General features: G+C 47.7%; 1 protein-coding gene and 1 non-coding gene across 3 annotated transcripts; one reads left to right on the top strand and one right to left on the bottom strand.

Annotated features, from left to right (window-relative positions):
- Positions 1 to 3,252: 3,252 nt before the first annotated feature.
- LOC115031698 (U6 spliceosomal RNA) lies at positions 3,253 to 3,359 on the bottom strand. Its single transcript, XR_003837358.1, has one exon. It is a non-coding gene; the product is annotated as a U6 spliceosomal RNA (small nuclear RNA).
- Positions 3,360 to 13,350: 9,991 nt separating this feature from the next.
- On the top strand, positions 13,351 to 17,258 carry Pnma8a (PNMA family member 8A). Of its 2 annotated transcripts, none has more exons than XM_029479094.2 (3): positions 13,351 to 13,598; positions 13,841 to 15,111; positions 15,631 to 17,258. In XM_029479094.2, the coding sequence occupies exons 2-3, from the start codon at positions 13,854 to 13,856 to the stop codon at positions 15,645 to 15,647; spliced, it is 1,275 nt and encodes a 424-aa protein (XP_029334954.1). In that variant the 5' UTR covers positions 13,351 to 13,598; positions 13,841 to 13,853; the 3' UTR covers positions 15,648 to 17,258. The 2 variants fall into 2 exon arrangements, with proteins under 2 accessions (XP_029334954.1, XP_029334953.1); XM_029479093.2 differs by having other exon boundaries at positions 13,773 to 15,111.
- The last annotated feature ends 4,283 nt before the right edge of the window (positions 17,259 to 21,541 follow it).

Raw genomic sequence — 21,541 nt, 5'->3', positions numbered from 1 at the left:
CTCCTCATTTATCCTGTCCCTCGGCCGCCTCAGACAAGGACAGAGGCGCTCTAGATTCCTAGGGTAGTGGGTAGATGAAATAAAGGGAGAGTGAAGATTTTAGGGACTTATGACGTCACCCCTTCCGGGATCCAAGGTCTGGCGCCCACAGAGGACCAGGGTCCTTAGTGCAGGCTCCTCCCCTTCCACAGGGTGAGACACCAACTCTCTGCAGAGACCCCATTGTACCACGAGGGGGTGCACAGAAATCGCGGGCTCAACCACACGCTCACCATAGATTCCCCTGCAATTGGCATCGAAGCCCAGAGAATCCCAGCACTTGGGAGGCAGAGGCAGTTGGATTTCTGAGTTCGAGGCCAGCCTGGTCTACAAAGTGAGTTTCAGGACAGCCAGGGCTATATAGAGAAACCCTGTCTCGAAAAAAACAAAAACAAAAACAAAAACAAAACAAAACAAAACAAAAAAACAAAAAAACAAAAAAAGAAAAAAGAAAAAATGGCCTAAGCCTAGGTGCTTCACTGGTTCCTGAAATTTGTGAGAAATGCACATTCTTGGGCCCACCCTGCATCTGCCGAGCCATTTCAGGGATGGACTTCCTAAATCTGTTGCCAAAAGCTACTCAATGACTGTAAGGCACAGCCAGTCTAAGAACTCTGGGGTCCAAGTCTCTCCATACCTTGGGATCTGTATTTTGGCTCCGGGCTACACAATAGAACTACCCACGAAGCCTTTTCATTTTAAGATTTATTATTTCTGAGACAGACTCTTTATGTAGCTCTAGCTGTGTAGCTCAGTCTGGCCTCAAATTCACAGAGATCCCCCTGCATCTGTCCTGGGATTAATGGCATGCAGCACCACGCTTGGACATGTCCTCTAGAAGCTATGCAAATACTGGGCTGTATGGGGCACTAAAGGAGCTTCCTGTGGGCGGCCTGCTCTGCCCTGCCCTGGCTCCTTGTTCAGGAAAGAAGTATGTGCTTTGATGAGGTAGTCCCTCCAAAAGCAAGAAGGAGGAACTGGGGAAAGCAGGAAGTCTCTGCAGTTTTGTGGCAACAGCTCTCTCTTTGTGTGTTCTGTGTAATTTTTATCTTTGTGACAGTGAAAGGCGACAGGGCTAGTATGGACAGAGGCTGAAGTGGAGTCTGGATTCTGGGGTTTTCTCCCTGGACACCTGATGATTTCAGAACTAAAAGTGCAGAGGCGCCAGTCAGTCACTGTTTGGGATTGGGCCTGCAGGACCCACCTGCACCTCCTTAGATGACAAAATACGGACCACATCTCACTATTAGTTTATTCTACATAGCTGTGACAAAAATACCAGAAACAGTTTGTGGAAGAAATGCTTTATACTGGCTTATAGGTTCAGAGAAATCTCAGTCCGTCAATGGTGGGGAAGCTTGGAGAAGTGGCAGAGCCTGTTGCCTTGGTGATGAACCAATCCTCAGAGGTACCACTGCTAGAACATGGGGCTGGGAGGATCCTTAGGACCTATTGCCAAGCAGGCTGCGCAGGCTTTAGATAAAGCCCTAAGCCCACTGTGGTAGTTAAGCAACCTGATGCTGAAGAAGTGGAGGCAGGGGGCTCATTCTCCAAACATCTCTACTTTGCTTTGTAAGATAAGCTCTCTCCCTGAACCTGCATCTCCCAGTTTCAGCTGGAATGGCTGTGCAGTGATCTACTTATCTTTGTACTTCCATCCCTAGGATGGGGTTACAGATGTGTTCCACCACATATGTTTTTACTGGTGCTGGGGATTTGAACTTGGTTCCCTATGTTTTTGAAACACTTTATCTAATGAGTCATCTTCCTAACTCTGGCTCATATTTTGAAGTAGTAATAATATAATTATATTATACTAATAATATTATACTAACATATAATATATAATAATAATTATTATTATTTTTAGTGGTGCTGCAGATAGATTGCAGAACTTTATACCTGTTAAGTAAGTGCTCCTCCACTGAGCCACACCCCCAGCCCCTCACTGGGGGATTCTAGGCAGGGGCTCTACCACTGAGCCACGCCCCCAGCCCCTCACTGGGGGATTCCAGGCAGGGCTCTACCACTGAGCCACGCCCCCAGCCCCTCACTGGGGGATTCTAAGCAGGGGCTCTACCACTGAGCCACGCCCCCAGCCCCTCACTGGGGGATTCTAGGCAGGGGCTCTACCACTGAGCCACATCCCCCAGCCCCTCACTGGGGGATTCTAGGCAGGGGCTCTCCCACTGAGCCACGCCCCCAGCCCCTCACTGGGGGATTCTAGGCAGGGGCTCTCCCACTGAGCCACGCCCCCAGCTCCTCACTGGGGGATTCTAGGCAGGGGCTCTACCACTGAGCCACACCCCCAGCCCCTCACTGGGGGATTCTAGGCAGGGGCTCTACCACTGAGCCACGCCCCCAGCCCCTCACTGGGGGATTCTAGGCAGGGGCTCTACCACTGAGCCACGCCCCCAGCCCCTCACTGGGGGATCCTAGGCAGGGGCTCTACCACTGAGCCACGCCCCCAGCCCCTCACTGAGGGATTCTAGGGAGGGGCTCTACCACTGAGCCTCACCCCCAGCCCCTCACTGGGGGATTCTAGGCAGGGGCTTTACCACTGAGCCACGCCCCCAGGCCCTCACTGGGGGATTCTAGGCAGGGGCTCTACCACTGAGCCACGCCCCCAGCCCCTCACTGGGGGATTCTAGGCAGGGGCTTTACCACTGAACCACGCCCCCAGCCCCTCACTGGGGGATTCTAGGCAGGGGCTCTACCACTGAGCCATGCCCCCAGCCCCTCACTGGGGGATTCTAGGCAGGGGCTTTACCACTGAACCACGCCCCCAGCCCCTCACTGGGGGATTCTAGGCAGGGGCTCTACCACTGAGCCACGCCCCCAGCCCCTCACTGGGGGATTCTAGGTAGGGGCTCTACCACTGAGCCACGCCCCCAGCCCCTCACTGGGGGATTCTAGGCAGGGGCTCTACCACTGAGCCACGCCCCCAGCCCCTCACTGGGGCATTCTAGGCAGGGGCTCTACCACTGAGCCTCACCCCCAGCCTCTCACTGGGGGATTCTAGGCAGGGGCTCTACCACTGAGCCACGCCCCCAGCCCCTCATTGGGGGATTCTAGGCAAGGGCTCTATGACCGACTGAGCCATGGCCTGAGCCTGTCACAAATGAGAGAAACCTATCTGTGTTTTGTGCATTTCGCTCACGAGTCTCTCTCTCTCTCTCTCTCTCTCTCTCTCTCTCTCTCTCTCTCTCTCTCTCTAATATGGAATGCTTCACGAATTTGCGTGTCATCCTTGCTCAGGGACCATGCTAATCTTCTTTTTATCATTCCAATTTTAGTATATGTGCTGCCGAAGAGAGCACGCTCACGAGTCTCTTGAGAATGTGTTTTTACACTGTTGGGTCTCAGGTTTTTATCTGAGGAACATTCTAGGATATGGTTTTAGCGTGTACTTGGCTGCTGTAACCGTGAAGGTGACCCTAAACTTGTGGTCATTTAATAACAGTTTTAGGGGTTGGGAAGATGGCTAATGCTGAAGTGCTTGTACATAAATATGAGGATCTGAGTTGAGTCTCCAGCACTTGTAAAAGCCTGGCATCGTGTTCCTGCAATCCCAGTGCTGGGAAGTAGATCCCTGTGGCTCGCTGGCATCCAGCCTTGCCGAATTAGTGAGCTAGAGGTTCAGTGAAAGACCTTGTCAGGCTGGAGAGATGGCTCAGTGGTTAAGAGCACTGACTGCTCTCCCAAAGGTCCTGAGTTTAATTCCCAGCATCCACATGGTGACTCACAACCATCCGTAATGAGATCTGATGCCCTCTTTTGGTGTGTCTGAACACAGCTACAGTGTGCTCATATAAATAAAATAAATACAACAAATAAAGAGAAAAATTGAAACAAAAACTAAAAAAAAAAAGAAAAAGAAAAAAAGAATGTCTGAAAAATAAGATGGAGAGGGTCTGGAGAGATTGGGTAACAATTGCCATGTTTATTATTACACCTTTCTAAAAATGATAATTCTTTCTGGGGCCAGTGCAATGGTTCATTGAGCAGGGACACTGGCCACCGGCATTGATGACATGAATCCCATTTCCAGGACCAACATGGTGGACTCACTGACCTCCACAGGTGTGGCCATGCATGTGAGTGCACACACACTAATAGATAATAAAAAAAATGTAGGGAGAGGACTCCTGGCAGTGGGTGGCTATGGATCGGGGGAGAGTCATTAGCCTTTGGGGGTGTGGCTGCTGCTAGGTTGCCAAGTGGGTGCCTCACAACCATGAGCACATAGGCAACATTGGACTCACGGAGTTCTTAATAACAGTAAGTTAAAAAGCTGACATGAAGTTGGGAAGGAAATGAGTTGAGGGTTGCCAGGGAGAGTTGGAGGAAGTAGTAGGGGGGTAAATAAGATTAGAAGACATCGTATGCACGTATGAAAATTTCAAGTAGCAGATAAAATTATTGTTGCTGTTGTCATTTTGAGGCAGGGTATCTCTGTGTAGCCCTGGCTGTTAGGGAACTTGCTATATAGACCAGGCTAGCCTCAAACTCACAGAGTTCCACCTGCTTCTGCCTCCTGAGTGCTGGGATAAAAGGCGTGTGATGCAGCACCACGGCCAGCCATTGTTGCACGTGTGTGTTCTCCTGTGCAAATGTGTGTGCATGCCTTAGTGCACATAGACGCCATCAGAGGACAGTTTTTATGAGTCCATTTTCTCCTTCCACCATGTGGGTCCTAGGGAGAAAACTTGACTCATAAGACTTAGTGGCAAGTGCCTCTACCCGCTGAGCCACCTCACTGGTCCCAGAGGAGCCTCATGCTCTTTTGTATTCCACACTCCTCCTGTCCCAGGCATGTTCTCCCTTTGTAGCACATGCTAGAATTCACTACATATCCCAGTCTGGCCTCACACTTGCGGCAATCCTCCTGCCTCAGCCTCCTGAGTAGTGAGTTTATTTCCTTAGGCTTATTGCCAGACTATTCTCTCCACACAGTTGGTGCTGGTGGCGAGCTGTGCCAGCAAGTCTTAAAGCCAACTTGACACAAGCTTGAGCCATTTGAAAGGAGGGAGCCTCGATTAAGAAAAATACCTCCGTAGGATCGGGCTGTTGGCAAGACTGTAGGGCATTTTCTTAATTAGTGATTGATGGGGGAGGGGGAGCCCATTGTGGGTGGTGCCATGCCTGGGCTGGTGGTCCTGGGTTCTGTGAAGAAGCTATGAGGAGCAACCTGGTAAGCAATACTCCTCCACGGTCAGCTCCTGCCCTGCTTGAGTTCCTGTCCTGACTTCCTCCGATGATGAACCGTGATATAGAAATGTAAGCCAGAGAAACCCTTTCCTCCCCAAGTTGTTTTGTTTGTGGTGTTTCATCCCAGAAACAGTGAGCCTAACTAAGACCCTGGCTGATTTTCTTGTTTGGCTATTTTTTTTTTTCATAAGAAAAATGACTTAAGGAAGAAAAATGGGCAGGGCTCCTGGTTTTGTGGCCACTGGCTACAGCCCCTAGCTGGAATGCTTCCTCGGAGCAAGCCAGCTGCTGTACTTACTCCTAGGCAATACCGGCCAGCAGCTGGGGCTGTAACATGAGCCTCATCTCACAGAACTTATCTCCCCTCTGCCCACATAATCCTAAGATTATGAGAAGAAAATCAGAGTGGCCCAGGATAAGGTTGCCAAGGCGATGCCGCTGAACCACTGGGCTCTCCCCTCCCCTCCCCTCCCCTTCCCTCCCTCCATCCCTTCTTCTTCTTCTTCTTTTTTTTTTTTAGTTTTTTTGAGACAAGGTTTCTCTGTGTAGCCCTGGCTGTTCAGGAACTCACTCTGTAGACCCAGCTAGCCTTAGACTCGGAGATCTGCCTGCCTCTGCCTCCTGTGTGTTAGGATTACATAAAATAAAGGCTTGTGCCACCACTGCCTGGCTTAAGAAGTCTTGAGTCTTAAACTTTTTCAACTAGTAACCGCTTTTTTCCCCAAGACATTTTTATATGACCCCCGATATAAAGACGAGTAAAATAGGTATACAGACCAAACTTTTTCTGTTAATGAGTTATGAGATGTAATTTAAAACAGTTCTTTGATTATGTACGTAATATTTTTATTATTAAATAAAAACCAGTGGGTGATTGCTCTCTCATCTTAACTTGAAGAATTAAATCTCAGTTGAATATTTCATCTGCAGGATATAGAGAATCGCCGTTTTCAAAGTTAATTTATATTTTGACTTTATAACCATTGTGCCAAGGATGGTATTTCTGCAGAAATATGCAGCACAAAATAACAGGACCAGGCTGGTGAGATGGCTCAGGAGATAAAAGTGCTTGCTGTGTCCTGAAAAAATGTTCAACATCCTTAATCATCAGAGAAATGCAAATCAAAACAACCCTGAGATTCCATCTCACACCAGTCAGAATGTCTAAGATCAAAAATTCAGGTGACAGCAGATGCTGGGGAGGATGTGGAGAAAGAGGAACACTCCTCCATTGTTGGTGGGATTGCAAGTTTGTACAACCACTCTGGAAATCAGTCTGGCGGTTCCTCAGAAAATTGGACATAGTACTACCGGAGGATCCCTCAATACCTCTCCTGGGCATATATCCAGAAGATATCCCAACCGGTAAGAAGGACACATGCTCCACTATGTTCATAGCAGCCTTATAATAGCCAGAAGCTGGAAAGAACCCAGATGCCCCTCAACAGAGGAATGGATACAAAAAATGTGGTACATTTACACAATGGAGTACTACTCAGCTATTAAAAAGAATGAATTTACGAATTCCTAGGCAAATGGGTGGACTTGGAGGGCATCATCCTGAGTGAGGTAACACAATCACAAAAGAACTCAAATGATATGTACTCACTGATAAATGGATATTAGCCCAAAAACTTAGTATACCGAGATATAAGATACAATTTGCAAAACACACGAAACTGAAGAAGAACGAAGACCAAAGTGTGGACACTTTGCCCCTTCTTAGAATTGGGAACAAAACACCCATGGAAGGAGTTACAGAGACAAAGTTTGGAACTGAGACAAAAGGATGGACCATCTAGAGACTGCCATATCCAGGGATCCATCCCATAATTAGCCTCCAAACGATGACACCATTGCATACACTAGCAAGCGTTTGCTGAAAGGACCCTGATATAGCTGTCTCTTGTGAGACTATGCCGGGGCCTAGCAAACACATAAGTGGATGCTCACAGTCAGCTATTGGATGGAACACAGGGCCCCCAATGGAGGAGCTAGAGAAAGTATCCAAGGAGCTAAAGAGATCTGCAACCATGTAGGTGCAACAACATTATGAACTAACCAGTACCCCAGAGCTCTTGACTCTAGCTGCATATGTATCAAAAGATGGCCTAGTCATCCATCACTGGAAAGAGAGGCCCACTGGACATGCAAACTTTATATGCCCCAGTACAGGGGGACGCCAGGGCCAAAAAATGGGAATGGATGGGTAGGGAAGTGGGGGGGAGGGTATGGGGGACTTTTGGGATAGCATTGGAAATGTAATTGAGGAAAATACGTAATAAAAAAAATATTAAAAAAAAAAAAGTGCTTGCTGTGTAGGCCTAATGACCTAATGACCTGGCTCACAACCATTGGTAATGGGATTTGATGTCCTCGCTTCTGCTGTGTTTGAAGACAGTGAGAGTGTACTTATATACATAAAATAAATAAATCTTAATAAAACAAAACAAAACCCCCCAAACCCAAAGTTGTTCTATGACCTTCACACAGCACTGTGATGTATGTAGACTTGGCTTACACAGACATACATTATGTTCACGCACAGGCATTTGGACACACACACACACTCACACACACACACACACTCATACACATACACACACACATACACATACACACACACATACACATATACTCACACACTCACACACACATACACACACACACACTTACACACTCACCCCCATACACTCACACACACACACACACACACACACACATACACAAATAATAAAAATTTTAAAACAGTAAGTATGTTATGGTCATTTTGGAAATTCTGTTCCAATGTCAGGAAAATTTATCTGTTATGAAACTCAAGTCATTAACTCAAGTAACTTAAAAGATTCATTCTGTTTATTTTTATTTATATGCATTTGTGTGTGTCTGAGGGCAGGTGCCCATGGAGTCAGAGGGCATTGCATCCCCTAGCAGTGGAGTTACAGGTAGTCGTGATCTACCTGATATGGGTGCCGGGAACCAAACTCAGGCCTTGTGCAAGAGCAGTGCATGCTCTTAACTGCTGAGCTAGCTCTATAGCCCCATTTACGAGCAGCTAAAAATACTTTCTCTAGTTTATGTGTATGGCTGTATTGTCTCTCTCTCTGTGTGTGTGTGTGTGTGTGTGTGTGCGCACCACATGTGTGCAGCACCTTGAGAAGGGTCAAACTGGAATTACAGATGGTTCTGAGCCACCATGTGGTTGCTGAGAATTGAACTCGGGATCTCTGGAGGAGCAACCAGTGCTCTTAATGGCTGAGTCATCTTACCAACCCAGTACATTTTTTTTTTGAAGAAAAATTATTTATTATTATTGTGTTTGTGAGCTTGGGCACCCATGTGCCAGGGATCAAGTCCAGGACACCAGGTGCACTCTTTAATCTCCATTTTTAATTTGACACAAACTTGAGACACTTGGAAAAAGAGAATCTCAACTGAGTTGCCTAGATCAGACTGGCCTGAGGGAGTGTCTGTAGGGAGGGCCTAGCCCATTGTGGGCGGTGCCATTCCCTGATAGGTGTGGTGGCATGCAAGTCTTTAATCCCAGCCAGAGGCTGAGGCAGGTGGACTTCTTTGAGCTCAAGACCAGCTTGGTCTATACAGGACTGCATAGTTCCAGAGAGCAATCCAGAATTCAGGGTTCTTCTCGGGTTCTTGCCTCTGGTGTCTTGCTTGTTCCTGTGCTGACCCCCATGGTGGGCTGCAACCTGGAAGTGGAAGATGAAATAAACCCCTCCCTCCCCAAGTTGTTCTCGGTCTGAGGGTTTTATTTCAGCTGCAGAAAGCAGCTGAGGACACTAGGTTTGGGAGGAATCAAGTTGCAGATTTGAGCCCAAGAGGAACCCTGACAGAACAGAGGACGGGACAATGACCACCAACCACCTCAGTCCCCGAAGTGTGGGTTCGTTAGCACGGTCTGGGGAAGGGATTAAGAGGAACCCGTACACTCCTATTTTGGTTAGTTTTCTTATGATTAAGATTAATATTGGTTGTTGTTGACTTGAAACAAGTTGGTGTCGTCTGAGAAGCTTAAACCTTCACTGAGAAAACGCCTCTTGCCAGACGTGGTGGCACACGCCTTGGATCCCAGCAGTTGGGGGGCAGAGGCAGGCGGATTTCTGAGTTCGAGGCCAGCCTGGTCTACATAGTGAGTTTCCAGGACAGCCAGAGCTATACAGAGGAACCCTGTCTCAAAAAGAAAACGCCTCTAGTAGATTGGCCTGTAGGCAAGCCTGTGTGTGGAACATTATCTTGATTGATGATTGATGTGGGAGGGCTCAGTCCACTGTGGGCGGTGCCACCGCTGGACAGATAGCTGTGGGGTGTATGAGAAAGCAAACTGAGCGATCCAGTAAGCAGTGTTCCTTCCTCCCTGGCCTCTGCCTGAGTGCTTGCTCTCGGTTCCGGGCCTGATTTTCCTCAGTGAGGGTTACAGCTGCAAGCTGAAATAAATCCCTTTCTCCTGAAGTTGCTTTTTGGCGATGGGGTATACCACAGCAATAGGAAGCAAACTAAGGCACCGCTAAACCTTCTCTGGAGTTGGCGTTTCTGGAAATCTGATGAGTTCTCAACAACAACAAAAACACAGCAGGGTAAAAGAGAAACCCTACGTCTAGCAGATATGGCAGAACATGTTCGCCACCTCAGCTTTCAAAGTGCTGACACAGGAGGACCTTGCATTCTAAGCCAGCCTGTTCTACACAGTGGCAACTTGTCTCCAAGCCAAAGAAAGGGAGCTGGGCGTGCTGACGCACACTTGCAATAGCGATCAGGAGAATCAGGAGCTCAAGGCTACCTTTGGGTAAGTAGTAAATATGAGGCCAGCCTGGGCAAGAGGACAGCTCTCCAAGCAAAACCTAAAACCAAACAACCCTCAAACCAAAGGCTAAACAGACAGGAAGACTATGGAAAAATAACCCTAAATACAAAGCAGAGAATGATGGAAACGTTGGGGTTGCAGAGATGTGTTGTCCTGGAAACCGCTCTGCAGTGTTGTCATAGAAACCACAGGGCCATGTGTCGTCATAGAAACCACTCCTATTAGGGATGCTTCAGAACTATTTTTAAGTCCTCTGGCAATCAGTGTAGCTCCTTAATGTGAGGTTGTCCGGCAACTGATTACACTAATCACACATGTATAGTATATAAACACACATATAAAGTTTCTATGTATATTTACACATTCTTTTTCTACATGAAAAATATTTATTTATTTTTTATTGAGATAGTTTCCCAACACATAGGCTGACCTCAAATTTGAAATGCATCCAAGGACAGCCTTGAACTTTTAACCCACCTGCCAAGGGGATACAGGTGTGCACCACCACACTGACTTGCTTTTTGTTTGTTTGTTTTTTGTTTTTTTCGAGGCAGGGTTTCTCTATGTAGCCCTAGAACTCACTCTGTAGACCACGCTGGCCTTGAACTCAGAAATCCACCTGCCTCTGCCTCCCAAGTGCTGGGATTAAAGGCGCGCGCCACCACTGCCCAGCCCCACACTGACCTTTAACCAATTAATTCTTTTGAGACAGTCTTGTTATGTATCCATGATTGGCCTGGTACTTGATGTGCAGACCTGGCAAGCCTTGAATTTTCTGGGATCCTCATGATGAGAAAACTGGCATGTGCTACTATGCCTGGCTTTATAAACACATCTTAATTGATTTACATTCATAATTTTCATTTTTAGTTAATATGCATAATTCCTTTACCTGCATGTATACATGTGTACCCAGTGTAACCAAAGTGACCGGAAGAGTGAGAAAGATTTTTTTGGATCTTACAGATGATTGTGAATCATCATGGAGATGGACCCTGGGTCCTATTCCAGTGCAGCCAGTGAGCTATAACCCTTGAGCTATATTACACCAGCCTGATAAACACTTTTCTTTTCCTGAGAAAAAGTCTCACTATATAGCATTGGCTGGCCTGGAACTCGGTGTGCTTGTGGTGGCCAGAGGTCTTCTCCCCATATTCACTATGTAGCCAAGGCTGGCCGAGAACTTGCTATGTAGACCAGGCTGGCCTAAAACTCAGAGATCCTCCTGTCTCTGCCTCCCGAGTGCTGGGATTAAAGGCGTGCGCCACCACCGCCCGGCTCGCCATGAATTTTTGAGGCAGGGCCTCTCGCTGGTCTGGATTTTGCTGTTTCTGGAAAATTGGCTGATAGGGGGGCTCCTGCTGTTCTTCCTGTCTCTGTCTCCAGCACTGGGATTAAAGGCCCAGGATGCCACACCTTACATCTTTCATGGGTGCTGGGGATTTGAACTCATGAATGCATGCTTGCGCAGCAAGTACTTTACCCACTGAGCCATCTTCTTAGCCCTCCAGTTTCATTTTTCATGACAGTCTTCCAAACACTCATAGTCCACTGGAGAATCTGAGTTTCTGGGCCAGGGAAGTTTTTGTGGTTATTTGCGATATGGCTGGTTACATTCAGATATAGCCCTAGTCACAGGAAATTTCATCTAAGCTGCCTCACCTTTAGCGAACGTTGTAAGGTACATCATTTCCTTTCTTACTTCTTTGTTTGCTTCTTATTTCTTCAGCAGTCCTGGGATTGACTCCAGGAGCTCAAAAGTGTTTTGCCACTGAAGTACCCAGAGGTTTAGATGTACTTAGTGATTGTATGCGTGTGGGTATTTTGTCGTCATGTGCGTCTGGGCGCCACGCAACTCTGGAAGAAGCAAACTCTGGAGGTCTTTAGTGCTGACTGCTGAGTTATCGTCCCAGCCCCGATGACTTCGTATTCTATCTTCTTCTTCTTCATCTCCATCTTCATCATCACCATTCCACACCCCAAAAAGTCCCCTGGAAAAGCTTCCCTTCTTCACTAGTGCTGTGTTCACGGACCCATTTCCTGGGCAAGTCACCCAGGCAACATGACCCAACTTACTCTTCTCCCAAGGCTAGTGGCTTTGTTGTTATAGAAAGGGTCATCTATTTTACTAAGTCACGCAGGAAAAGAGCCGCCATTCATTAAAACAAACAAACAAACAAACAAACCCCTAAGGATTTGTTTCCATCTTTTTTTTTTGGAGATTGTTGTTGATAGGAGAATGAATCTGAAGGTGAAAGATGAATAATGCCACCCTGCTACCACCTCACATACCATGGAGTGACCACACACCCTCCCAGGAGTCATGAAGTCAAGAAGGAGATTCAGGGCTCTCAGAGCTCCCCGTGGTTTAGCCACATCCATCCTGCAGCAGATGGCCTTGAAGAGCACACAGAACTACAAGATCCCACTTATCTAGGGAGATGACTTCCTGCACTGCCCTTCCTCCTGGCTGCACTTGACCATGCCCATAGATACATCCTCCAAGCCACGGGGTCCCTGTGAGGCATCTCTCCTCCCCATCGCTTCCAATCCACCTTTTCTATGTTAGAGAAAACAGACAAAGGGACGTGAGGACCATGGAACTCTAGCTGTACAGACGATACACATTTGCTTTGTATAAGGAATTCCACAGTATAGTCTATCTGGGAAATAAATACTGGATTGAGAAATAAATTACTTTCTTTACTAGAGCTTTTAATTTTTTTTTATTTTCATCTATGTGTGTGTCTCTTTTATGTGAGTGCAGTGCCTGTCAAAGCTAGAAGGGGATATTGGATCCCCACCACCACCACAACACATTATAAAACAACAACAACAACAACAATTAATTATAAAAGTTGCCAGACATGGTGGCACAAGACTTTTTAATTCTAGCACTCAGGAAGTAGAGACAGGTAGGTTTCTGTGAGTTCCAAGCCAGGCGGGGCTACACAGTAGGACCCTGCCTTGTGGGTGAGGGTGGGATATATATATATATATATATGTGTGTGTGTGTGTGTGTGTGTGTGTGTGTGTGTTTAAATTTAAAGAGAAAAAGTAGTCCGTGGTGGAGAAATGGCTCTGGAGGGATGCACAATGTGAACTTTTTGCCCAATGAACACCTAAGCAGTCACAGCAGTCGCATCTTTTGTCTGTCTTCCATATTAAGTTTGATTGCAGAGCCCATACACAAGCAGGCTAGGATGATGCTTAGCAACCAATGGATTGTTGCCATGGAGACCGCCGGGGCTGCGGATCTGAGGACCTTGTGCAGGAAGCAAGTGCGCATGAGCGATCTTCAACGCCAGCTAGCCAGCTCGGTATAGATCAAGGCTGTGTGACCTGTGCTGACTGGAGCTGAAGCATAGGGACAGAGTCCTGGCCTCTTTGGGGCCAGAGCCTGCGCTTGGGAAAGCAGCTGTGCTCCAGGCTCCTAGCTTTGACCTGGGTGAATTGTCAGAAGCAGGGAGGCCAGAATATCCCTGTGAACCTGTGGAGCGCCAGGCTCCAGGAACCATATTCAGGACACGTGAGCACCAGGGGCCCAGGCTGGGAAAGAGGATCCTGGGAGCGGGGGTAGTGGGGAGGGGAGGCGCTATGGACGAGGCGTTGTGTAAGGCCAAAGCTGTGGAGGAGTCAGGGGAGACCTATATTTCTGTTCATCTTCCAGGGGATCTGACCTCACTGTCTTGTCACTTTGCAGGATTCATATTTGGGGAGCCTTACTTTACCTCCACCCCCTTCCTCATAGACTCTCCCTTTCACGCACAGGTAGAGCAGGAAGATGTCGGAGCCTGTGGCCATGAACCTGCTGGAGGATTGGTGCAGGGGCATGGGAATGGACATCCACAGATCCCTGTTGGTCACTGGTATCCCTGAGTACTGTAGCCACGCAGAAATTGAGGAGACCTTGAATGGGGTCCTCTTGCCACTGGGCACATACCGTGTGCTCAACAAAATTTTTTTGAGGCAAGAGAACGTGAAGGCTGCTCTAGTTGAGGTTAGCGAGGGTGTGAATCTGAGCTCTATACCCCGGGAGTTCCCAGGGAGGGGCGGTGTCTGGAGAGTGGTCTGCAGGGATCCCACCCAGGACGACGACTTTTTAAAAAACCTGAACGAGTTCTTGGATGCTGAAGGACGCACTTGGGAGGATATGGTGCGCCTCTTGAAGCTTAACCCTAACCCACCGCTACCGAATTCAAACCAGCCTCCACCGAACTGGGCGGAAGCCTTGGGGTTGCTTCTGGGCGCAGTAGTACAGGTCATATTCTACATGGATGCTGCAATCCGTAATCGGGATGAAGAAGCAAGGGCTGAGGAGGCTGCTGAGGCTGAGTTGATGGCGGCTTGGGCTTCCACAGCGAGGAAGAGAGTAAAGAAGGAACCCGGGCTGGGCGTCGAAGTGGGCTCAGCTTTCAAGATGGAGGACCGAAACTACTGGAAGAACACAGAGGACCATTGTGACCCTCCAAAACCTCTGGTTCGCAGGCCTGGAGGTAAGATTCGCTCCAGGAGGAGGAAGCAGAAAAAAAATCTTAAGCAAGAGCCAATATGCTGGAGGAAATCCCAGGGCAGCAATTACAATAAGGTTAATTTGGAAGCTGGTGAAGCTGCCCAAAGCTCAGAGATCCCAGAGTCTGTCAAGAGCAACAAAAAACCCTTTGTGAAGCAGGAAGAGACAGTATGGAAGAAGAAAAGAGTCTGGAGGGATCCCAACGATCTTCCTCCGTCTGCGCTGCCTGCAGCTGACAGTCCCGGGAATCTAGAGGATTCAGATCAAGATGGTGGACTGGAGAACCCCCCAAAGAAGAAAGCCATGACCTGGGCCTCTAACAAGATCCCTGCCCCCACGAGGAAGAAGAAGAAGATGGTGAGCTTGGGCGCTCTCTCCTATGTCCTGGCTGAAGCCACCAAGAACAAAACAGCCATTCTGAAGAAAGGGCTTGGTGCTAGAAGGGCTGTGTCAGTACCTGATGATGCACCTGCTTCAACATCCAGGGCTCAGAAGACCAAGCTGGGAGGCTTCCCTCGTGTCTCCAAAGGTGAATGCACATAGAGATGACTTGGTTAGTTAAGGTGGGGTTCAGTGGGGTACAGAGGGGTCCACAACAGGGTAACCAGGAGGACCTCAGGGTATTGGGGGAGGTAAAAACAAACTACCCTCCTAGGTGAGGATTATCAAGCAAGAGCCTGGGCCTCCATCCTAGAGCCCTTACTAGGCTTCATTGGGGTCAAGGCTGACCCATGACCATCTGAGCCATTTCCCTCCATAAAAATGTAGCAGTTTTGGCGTAGGACATTGTGTCACATGCTTGTAACCCCAGCACTTGGGAGGCAAAGAGGATTGAGAGTTTAAGGTCAGCTGGGCTATATAAAAATTTATGATTTGAGATTCTGTAGTCTGTTAAGGTGTAGGACCCAAAGGCTAATGTTTCTAGGGCCTGGCTGGGTAGGGGTGGAGGTGGGGGTGGCCACGGTCCTGGTCTCAGGAGATTCCCAGGCAGTAAATATCTAATTATGGTTCTTCCTGCTTCCCTTGGTGTGTTCTGATCTATCCATAGATTCCAGGAAGCTATGATTTGGGGAACCCTGTACCCATGGAGGTGAGAGAGCATCAAGGAAGAAGACTCAAGTTGGAAGAGAACTTTTTCTTTGTGGTTGAATAAAACCTGACTGTGAACCGTTGGGGGCCCAGTGTGCCTGTGTGGGTCTGACCCACACAGGCAATGGATATAAGGCCTTAGGTTGGGGGATACTGTCAGGGGGAGATTCCCTCTGTGTCTTTTCCTGAGTTGGAGTCACTTTTCATCTCTGCACAGCCTCAAAGGTGGACAAGGTAATAAATAGCTTTGGAAAATTCTAGAACGTTCTTTCCCTTTGCCCACAAGGAGGCTCACGGTATTGCGCACCCACATTCAGCCTTTATTCTCTTCTACCCCTGCTTTTTCTTCTGGAGCATGCATAGCTTGCCTGCTCGGCCTGCGGCCCAGAAGGGCATGTAGACATTTTGTCCCTTGCACTGTACACATTTGCTAAGTCAGACCTTGCTCTTTGAAGCTTGCTGTGTGGATTCTTCAGTGTTCACCCTCCAGCAGCCTAAATGGAAATTGAGATCCTAAGAGTTAGTTCTGGAAAACAAACAAACAAACAAACAAACATCTGCCTGCTCTTGAATCCTTCAGTTTTCATTGTCTTTGAAGAAAACTAGGGGCAAGGAAGATGGTTCAGTGCATAATAGGGCTTGCAGTGCAAGCTTAAGGACCTGAGTTCTAATCCCCAGGACTCACGTAAAAGTCTGACTGTGCCTGTAACACCAGCATCAGGTGGTGCAGACAAGTAGACCCCAAGAGCTTGCTGGCCAGCCAGCCTATCTGAAATAGTGAACTTCTGGGCTGGGGAATCCCCTAGTGAGAGGATAGGGGGATGGCTCCGTGGTGGAGCCCCTGTTCTGAATTCCCCAATAAGGGGCTGCAGGCATGGTTCAGTGATAGAGCCCCTGCCTAGAATCCCCTAGTGAGGAGCTGAGGGTGTGGCTCAGCACTACACCTCTTCCCAGAATCCCCTAGTAAGGGGCTGGGAGTGGGCTTAGTGGTAGAACTTCTGCCTAGCATATGCAAGGCCCTGGGTTCCATCTCCAGAACCAATAAAAAACAAAATGGAATAAAAATGGCACTTTAGTTCCCAAATGCGGTGATACCCTCTTTAGAAGCCTGAGGGGGAAAGGAGAGGTTGATAGAATTAAATTTCTAGCTCTAATTCCGTTGACCTCTATCCTTGAGGCTTAAATAAGTTGCTCACATTATAGTCAGAAGAAGAAAATCTGTCTCTTTTTAAACGTTTCTTTAAAACGAGCTGATCTCTACCTTCTGAATTTAGTGCCATTAAATCTGACCGTGCTGCCATGTCTCATTCTGTGTGCCTGTAAACCAGAGAGGATGGTGTCACCCCCACCTGTGGTTTCTAAGCTACATCCTGAGGACTCCTTTTTCATGTTTAAAAGCATGAAAGAGGAGAGGCTTCAGATATGGGTGAGTGGGAAAAGGGGTTTGACATCAAGCCTGAGTCCCTGGGTTCGATCCCCAGCACCCACATCACGGAAAGAAAGAGGTGACCCCTGAAAGTTTTGTTCTGACCTCCACATTTATTCCGTGGCACATGCATACCCCCCCTAAATGAATATAATTAAAAATTATGTGTGGAAGAAGCAAGGGTGTTGGTGTGTGGCTGTAACCCAGCTTGTGGAGCCTGAGGCAGGAGAATGTCTCTGAATTCAAGGCCAGCTTGGGCTACAGAGTAAGATCCTGACTCAAAATAAATAAGTAAATAAGAATAGTTTTTTTAAAGTGTAGGAAAACAACAACTCAGTTGTGTTGTAATCCAAAATACTGCTGTATTCCCTTGTGTGTATAAATAACTGTATCTGGTTATCCGCACTGTGCTTTGCATACAATTGTATATTCCTGTGTATATGTGTGTGTTCATTTATGCATATGTGCATGTGTGTGTATGTGGAGGCAGAGGGTTACCTAGGGTGTCATTCCTCGGCCACCAGCCACCTTTTTATGAGACAGGGGTCTCTCACTGGCTTGAAACTGGCTAGCAGGCTAGGCTGGACCGGAACTGCCCAGCTCTCCTGTCTCTGCCTCCCCAGCTCTAGGGCTACAAGCCAGCGCTACCATGTTCTTTTTCTTTTTGCACAGGTTCTGGGAATTAAACTCAATTCCTCATTCGTGCAACATGCTTTCCCTACTGGGCTGTCCCTGCCGCTCCCTAATCAAGTTTCTTGTAAATGTGACCTTTGAGGAGAAAGGGTTGGAAGGTGGTGGAAGGGATTGGATCCCCTGCATGTCCTGTAACAATATCCTAAGTGAGTTTATGCATCTGTGTGTCTCCATCTCCTGTTCAGCTGTGATTGACATCAGGGTCACTAGCTAATCTGGGCTAACCTGGTACAGCGCGGGATTTCTGGCCTGGATTTCCAGCCCTCTTGAGATTTCATGACCACTCCCACCTTCAGTTTTCTTGATCTAAAAACTCTTGTCAGTGAGTCAGTCAACCACCAGACGTTTCTCGTGGTAATCCCTGAGACTCGATTACATCTTTGTTGAAGTAGTACATCGATACAACTATCAATGAATGTGAATGTATGAGTGTAAAATAAAGCTGTGTAAATGATGTCTGTGTGGTCTGTGTTATTTGCGGAGGGTGTGAGTAAAACAGAGCTCAGAGGATCTCTCGCTGAGCGGTAAGAGGCATGACCGTTGGGAATTTCCCAGCATAGAAGAAGCCATGTGCTCTTGGTTGTGGTCTGACATTCATGCTCCCAGTGACCTTGCAGTTTCTACAACAGGTAATAAATAATGTTGAATGATATGAAGGTCCTAGGGGTTTTGTTGTGTTAACTTAGTGTTTGGTATGAGGAATTGAACCTAGGGCCTCATACTAGGTAAGTACTCTACTGCTGAGCCACGCCCCAGCCCCTCACTGGGGGATTCTAGGCAGGGGCTACATCACTGAGCCACGCCCCCAGCCCCTCACTGGGGGATTCTAGGCAGGGGCTCTACCACTGAGCCACGCCCCCAGCCCCTCACTGGGGGATTCTAGGCAGGGGCTCTACCACTGAGCCACGCCCCTAGCCCCTCACTGGGGGATTCTAGGCAGGGGCTCTACCACTGAGCCACGCCCCCAGCCCCTCACTGGGGGATTCTAGGCAGGGGCTCTACCACTGAGCCACACCCCCCAACCCCTCACTGGGGGATTCTAGGCAGGGGCTCTACCACTGAGCTACATAACCAGCCCTTTTTTTTTTTTTTTTTAAAGTTTTAGATTTCAGTGTGCTCAGTATAGCTCTGGCTGGCTTTGAACTTGTGGCCTTCCTGCTTCAATCTCCCAAGTAGATGAAATCTCCCAAGTTGATGCCCCCTTATTAGGAAAGTATCTGAAAAGTGAGAACTCTTCCGTCTCACCCCTTGGCAGAGGTTTTTAAAAAAAAATCTTATTGTAAGTGGCTCTGTGCCTGATGTGTGTGAGCACACAGGCCTATGCACTCTATGGTGGTCTGGGGACAGCTTTGTGGGACAGTTTTCTCTTTCCTGTTTTACAGGGATCGAAAGCAGGTTGCCTGGCTTTCCAGGCTAGCATCTTTCACCTGCTGAGCCATTTTACCTGCCCTAAGGCAGAAACTTTTCTTGGAGGGGAGGTGTGTGTGTGTGTGTGTGTGTGTGTGTGTGTGTGTAGAAATAGTCTCACTATGTATACCAGGCTATCACAGAAATCTGCTTGCCTCTGCCTCCCCAGTGGTGGGATTAAAGGCATGTGACACCACTACCCAGCACATTTGTGTAGCTAAGGCTACACAAAGAAACCCTGCCTCAGAACCTCCTCATTCCCCCTCTGCCCCCCAAAACCTCCCAAAGCCCACAAATAAATTGGGCTCATGAAATGACTCAGTGGTTAAAGGCACTTGCTGCCAAGCCTGAAGACCTGAGTTCATGATGGAAGCAGAGACCTGATTCCCCCAGGTTGTCCACTGAACTCCGCTAGCAAGTTGGGGCATATGCACACTTTCCTTGTCTCTTTCACAACAAAATAAATAGGTAAAATGCAATAAAATCTTAGAATAAAAATAATAATGACCACCCAGGCCCCGATCCAGGGCTTTGAGTTGGTCCACCCCAACATCTACCCCACGTATTCACTGCTGGAGCATGGGAAGGGTCCCGTCCTGCAGATCCAAAGCTGCAGTTTCTCCATGACACAGAGCAACAACAGGATATCCGAGAGGAGTCCCAGTGAGGATCCAGTATTGACAGTGTAGCAGAAGCCAGAGACCTCAAACCAGACCAAGGACCCATTGTAATAAAGATTTGCAAGGAAAGAAGTGCACACAGTGGGACACACTGCAGCTTCCTGTAGTGTGTTGGCCCAATGCTGCTTGTATTCTAATACCAAATACTAGTTCCCCAAGACCTTGTTGCCCCAGAGAGGAGAGACCCCAGTGACTTTGCCCCCAAATTAATAAATAAAGATGCTGACAGCCAATAGCTGGGCAGGAGAGACACAGGTGGGGTTCAGGATTCCCAGGCTTGAGGTTGGAGGAGAGAGAGAAAGGGAGAGAGAGAGAGAGAGAGAGAGAGAGAGAGAGAGAGAGAGAGAGAGGAAGGTGAGCTGTCCAACGAGAGTTACGAGGAGCAGCCCCAATGAAACATAGTAAGCAATAACTCGGGGTTATGGGTTATGGTAGATTCTAACGGCATAGAGGGTAGGTATCTGCCCCGCCCCTGGACTGTTTAAGGCTCATTGTAAATGTAAAGAAAGTTGGGTGTGTCTTTTAGTCAGGAACTAAGTGGTCAAAGGTGGGGTAGAAACCCCAGTTTGGGGTTAAAAATGTCAACAACCGCTTTCATAATGAGATTTTTTTTGGGGGGGTGAGGGGTGGGGGGAGGTCAAAGGGTAGAGGGTAGGTATTAAAGGACGGGGAGATGATGGGACTAGAGTGCACAATGCAAAATCCACACAGAATCAATACCAAGTTCAATAAAGACCTACCTGTAGTTCAGTTCCCACTGGCTGGAACTAAAATCTTGATATAAGAATAAACAAATTCAATTTTCTCCTTAAAAAAACAAAAAAAAAAAGGAACTCAAACACTTTGAGAAGAAGATACATCAAACTGGTAATTCCCTGCCTCAGGCTGTCTCCCACCGTTTCTAGAATGGGAATCCTGATGATAAGACAGAAATAGCTGCGCTCAGTTTCTGTTGGCTGGTCTGCCTGGGTTTCACTGTGCTCATTGTGAGTGAGCCTGAACTAACATTTCATCTGTAATCAGACCTAGAGAAGACTCGGGCTTATTGACTTGGGGCTTGTCCCTCACTGTCTGTGCGAAAGAAAATGAGCAGCTATTAGCATTAACAATCCAAAGCTGGAGGCTGGCGGTGATGCAACACACCTTTAATCCCAGCACTTGGGAGGCAGAGGCAGGTGGATCTCTGAGTTCCAGGATAGCCTGGTTACAGAGGGAGTTCAAGGACAGCCAGGGCTACACAGAGAAACTTTGTCTCAAAACACCAAACCAAGCCAAAAAAAAAAAAAAAAAAATCAATGCAAACAAACAAACAAAAACACACACACACACAAAAAAAACCAAAACCAATTCAAAGCTGAATTGAAGGGCTCAGTAAGTAAAAGCTCTTGCAGCCAAGTCTGAGGCTATGAGTTCGATTCCCGGAACCACACGGTGGAAGGATCTCTCAAGTCTCACAAGTTGTTGACCTATACGTGGGAGTGTGTATACTAACTAGATTATGCACACACATAAATAATAAATAAAAAAACACCTGAAGCTGAAACAACATTCTCTTACTCTTCTTCTAAGCCCTTAGGCTTTGTTTAATGTATGAACTTGCTGTGATCACAGGATAAAATTAACATTCTTACACTCAAGGTAGCCAAGAAAGTTGTGAGCCAAAG

The sequence above is a fragment of the Mus caroli genome, unplaced genomic scaffold, assembly GCF_978045245.1.
Source record: "Mus caroli unplaced genomic scaffold, Mus_caroli_1 scaffold_8, whole genome shotgun sequence".
NCBI classification, from domain to species: Eukaryota; Metazoa; Chordata; class Mammalia; order Rodentia; family Muridae; genus Mus; species Mus caroli.
This window is presented reverse-complemented; position numbering and strand designations above follow the sequence as displayed.

What these genes read in the sequence shown, in the direction of transcription:
- Pnma8a (XM_029479094.2), top strand. Translation starts at nt 13,854, where the DNA reads ATGTCGGAGCCTGTGGCCATGAACCTGCTGGAGGATTGGTGCAGGGGC.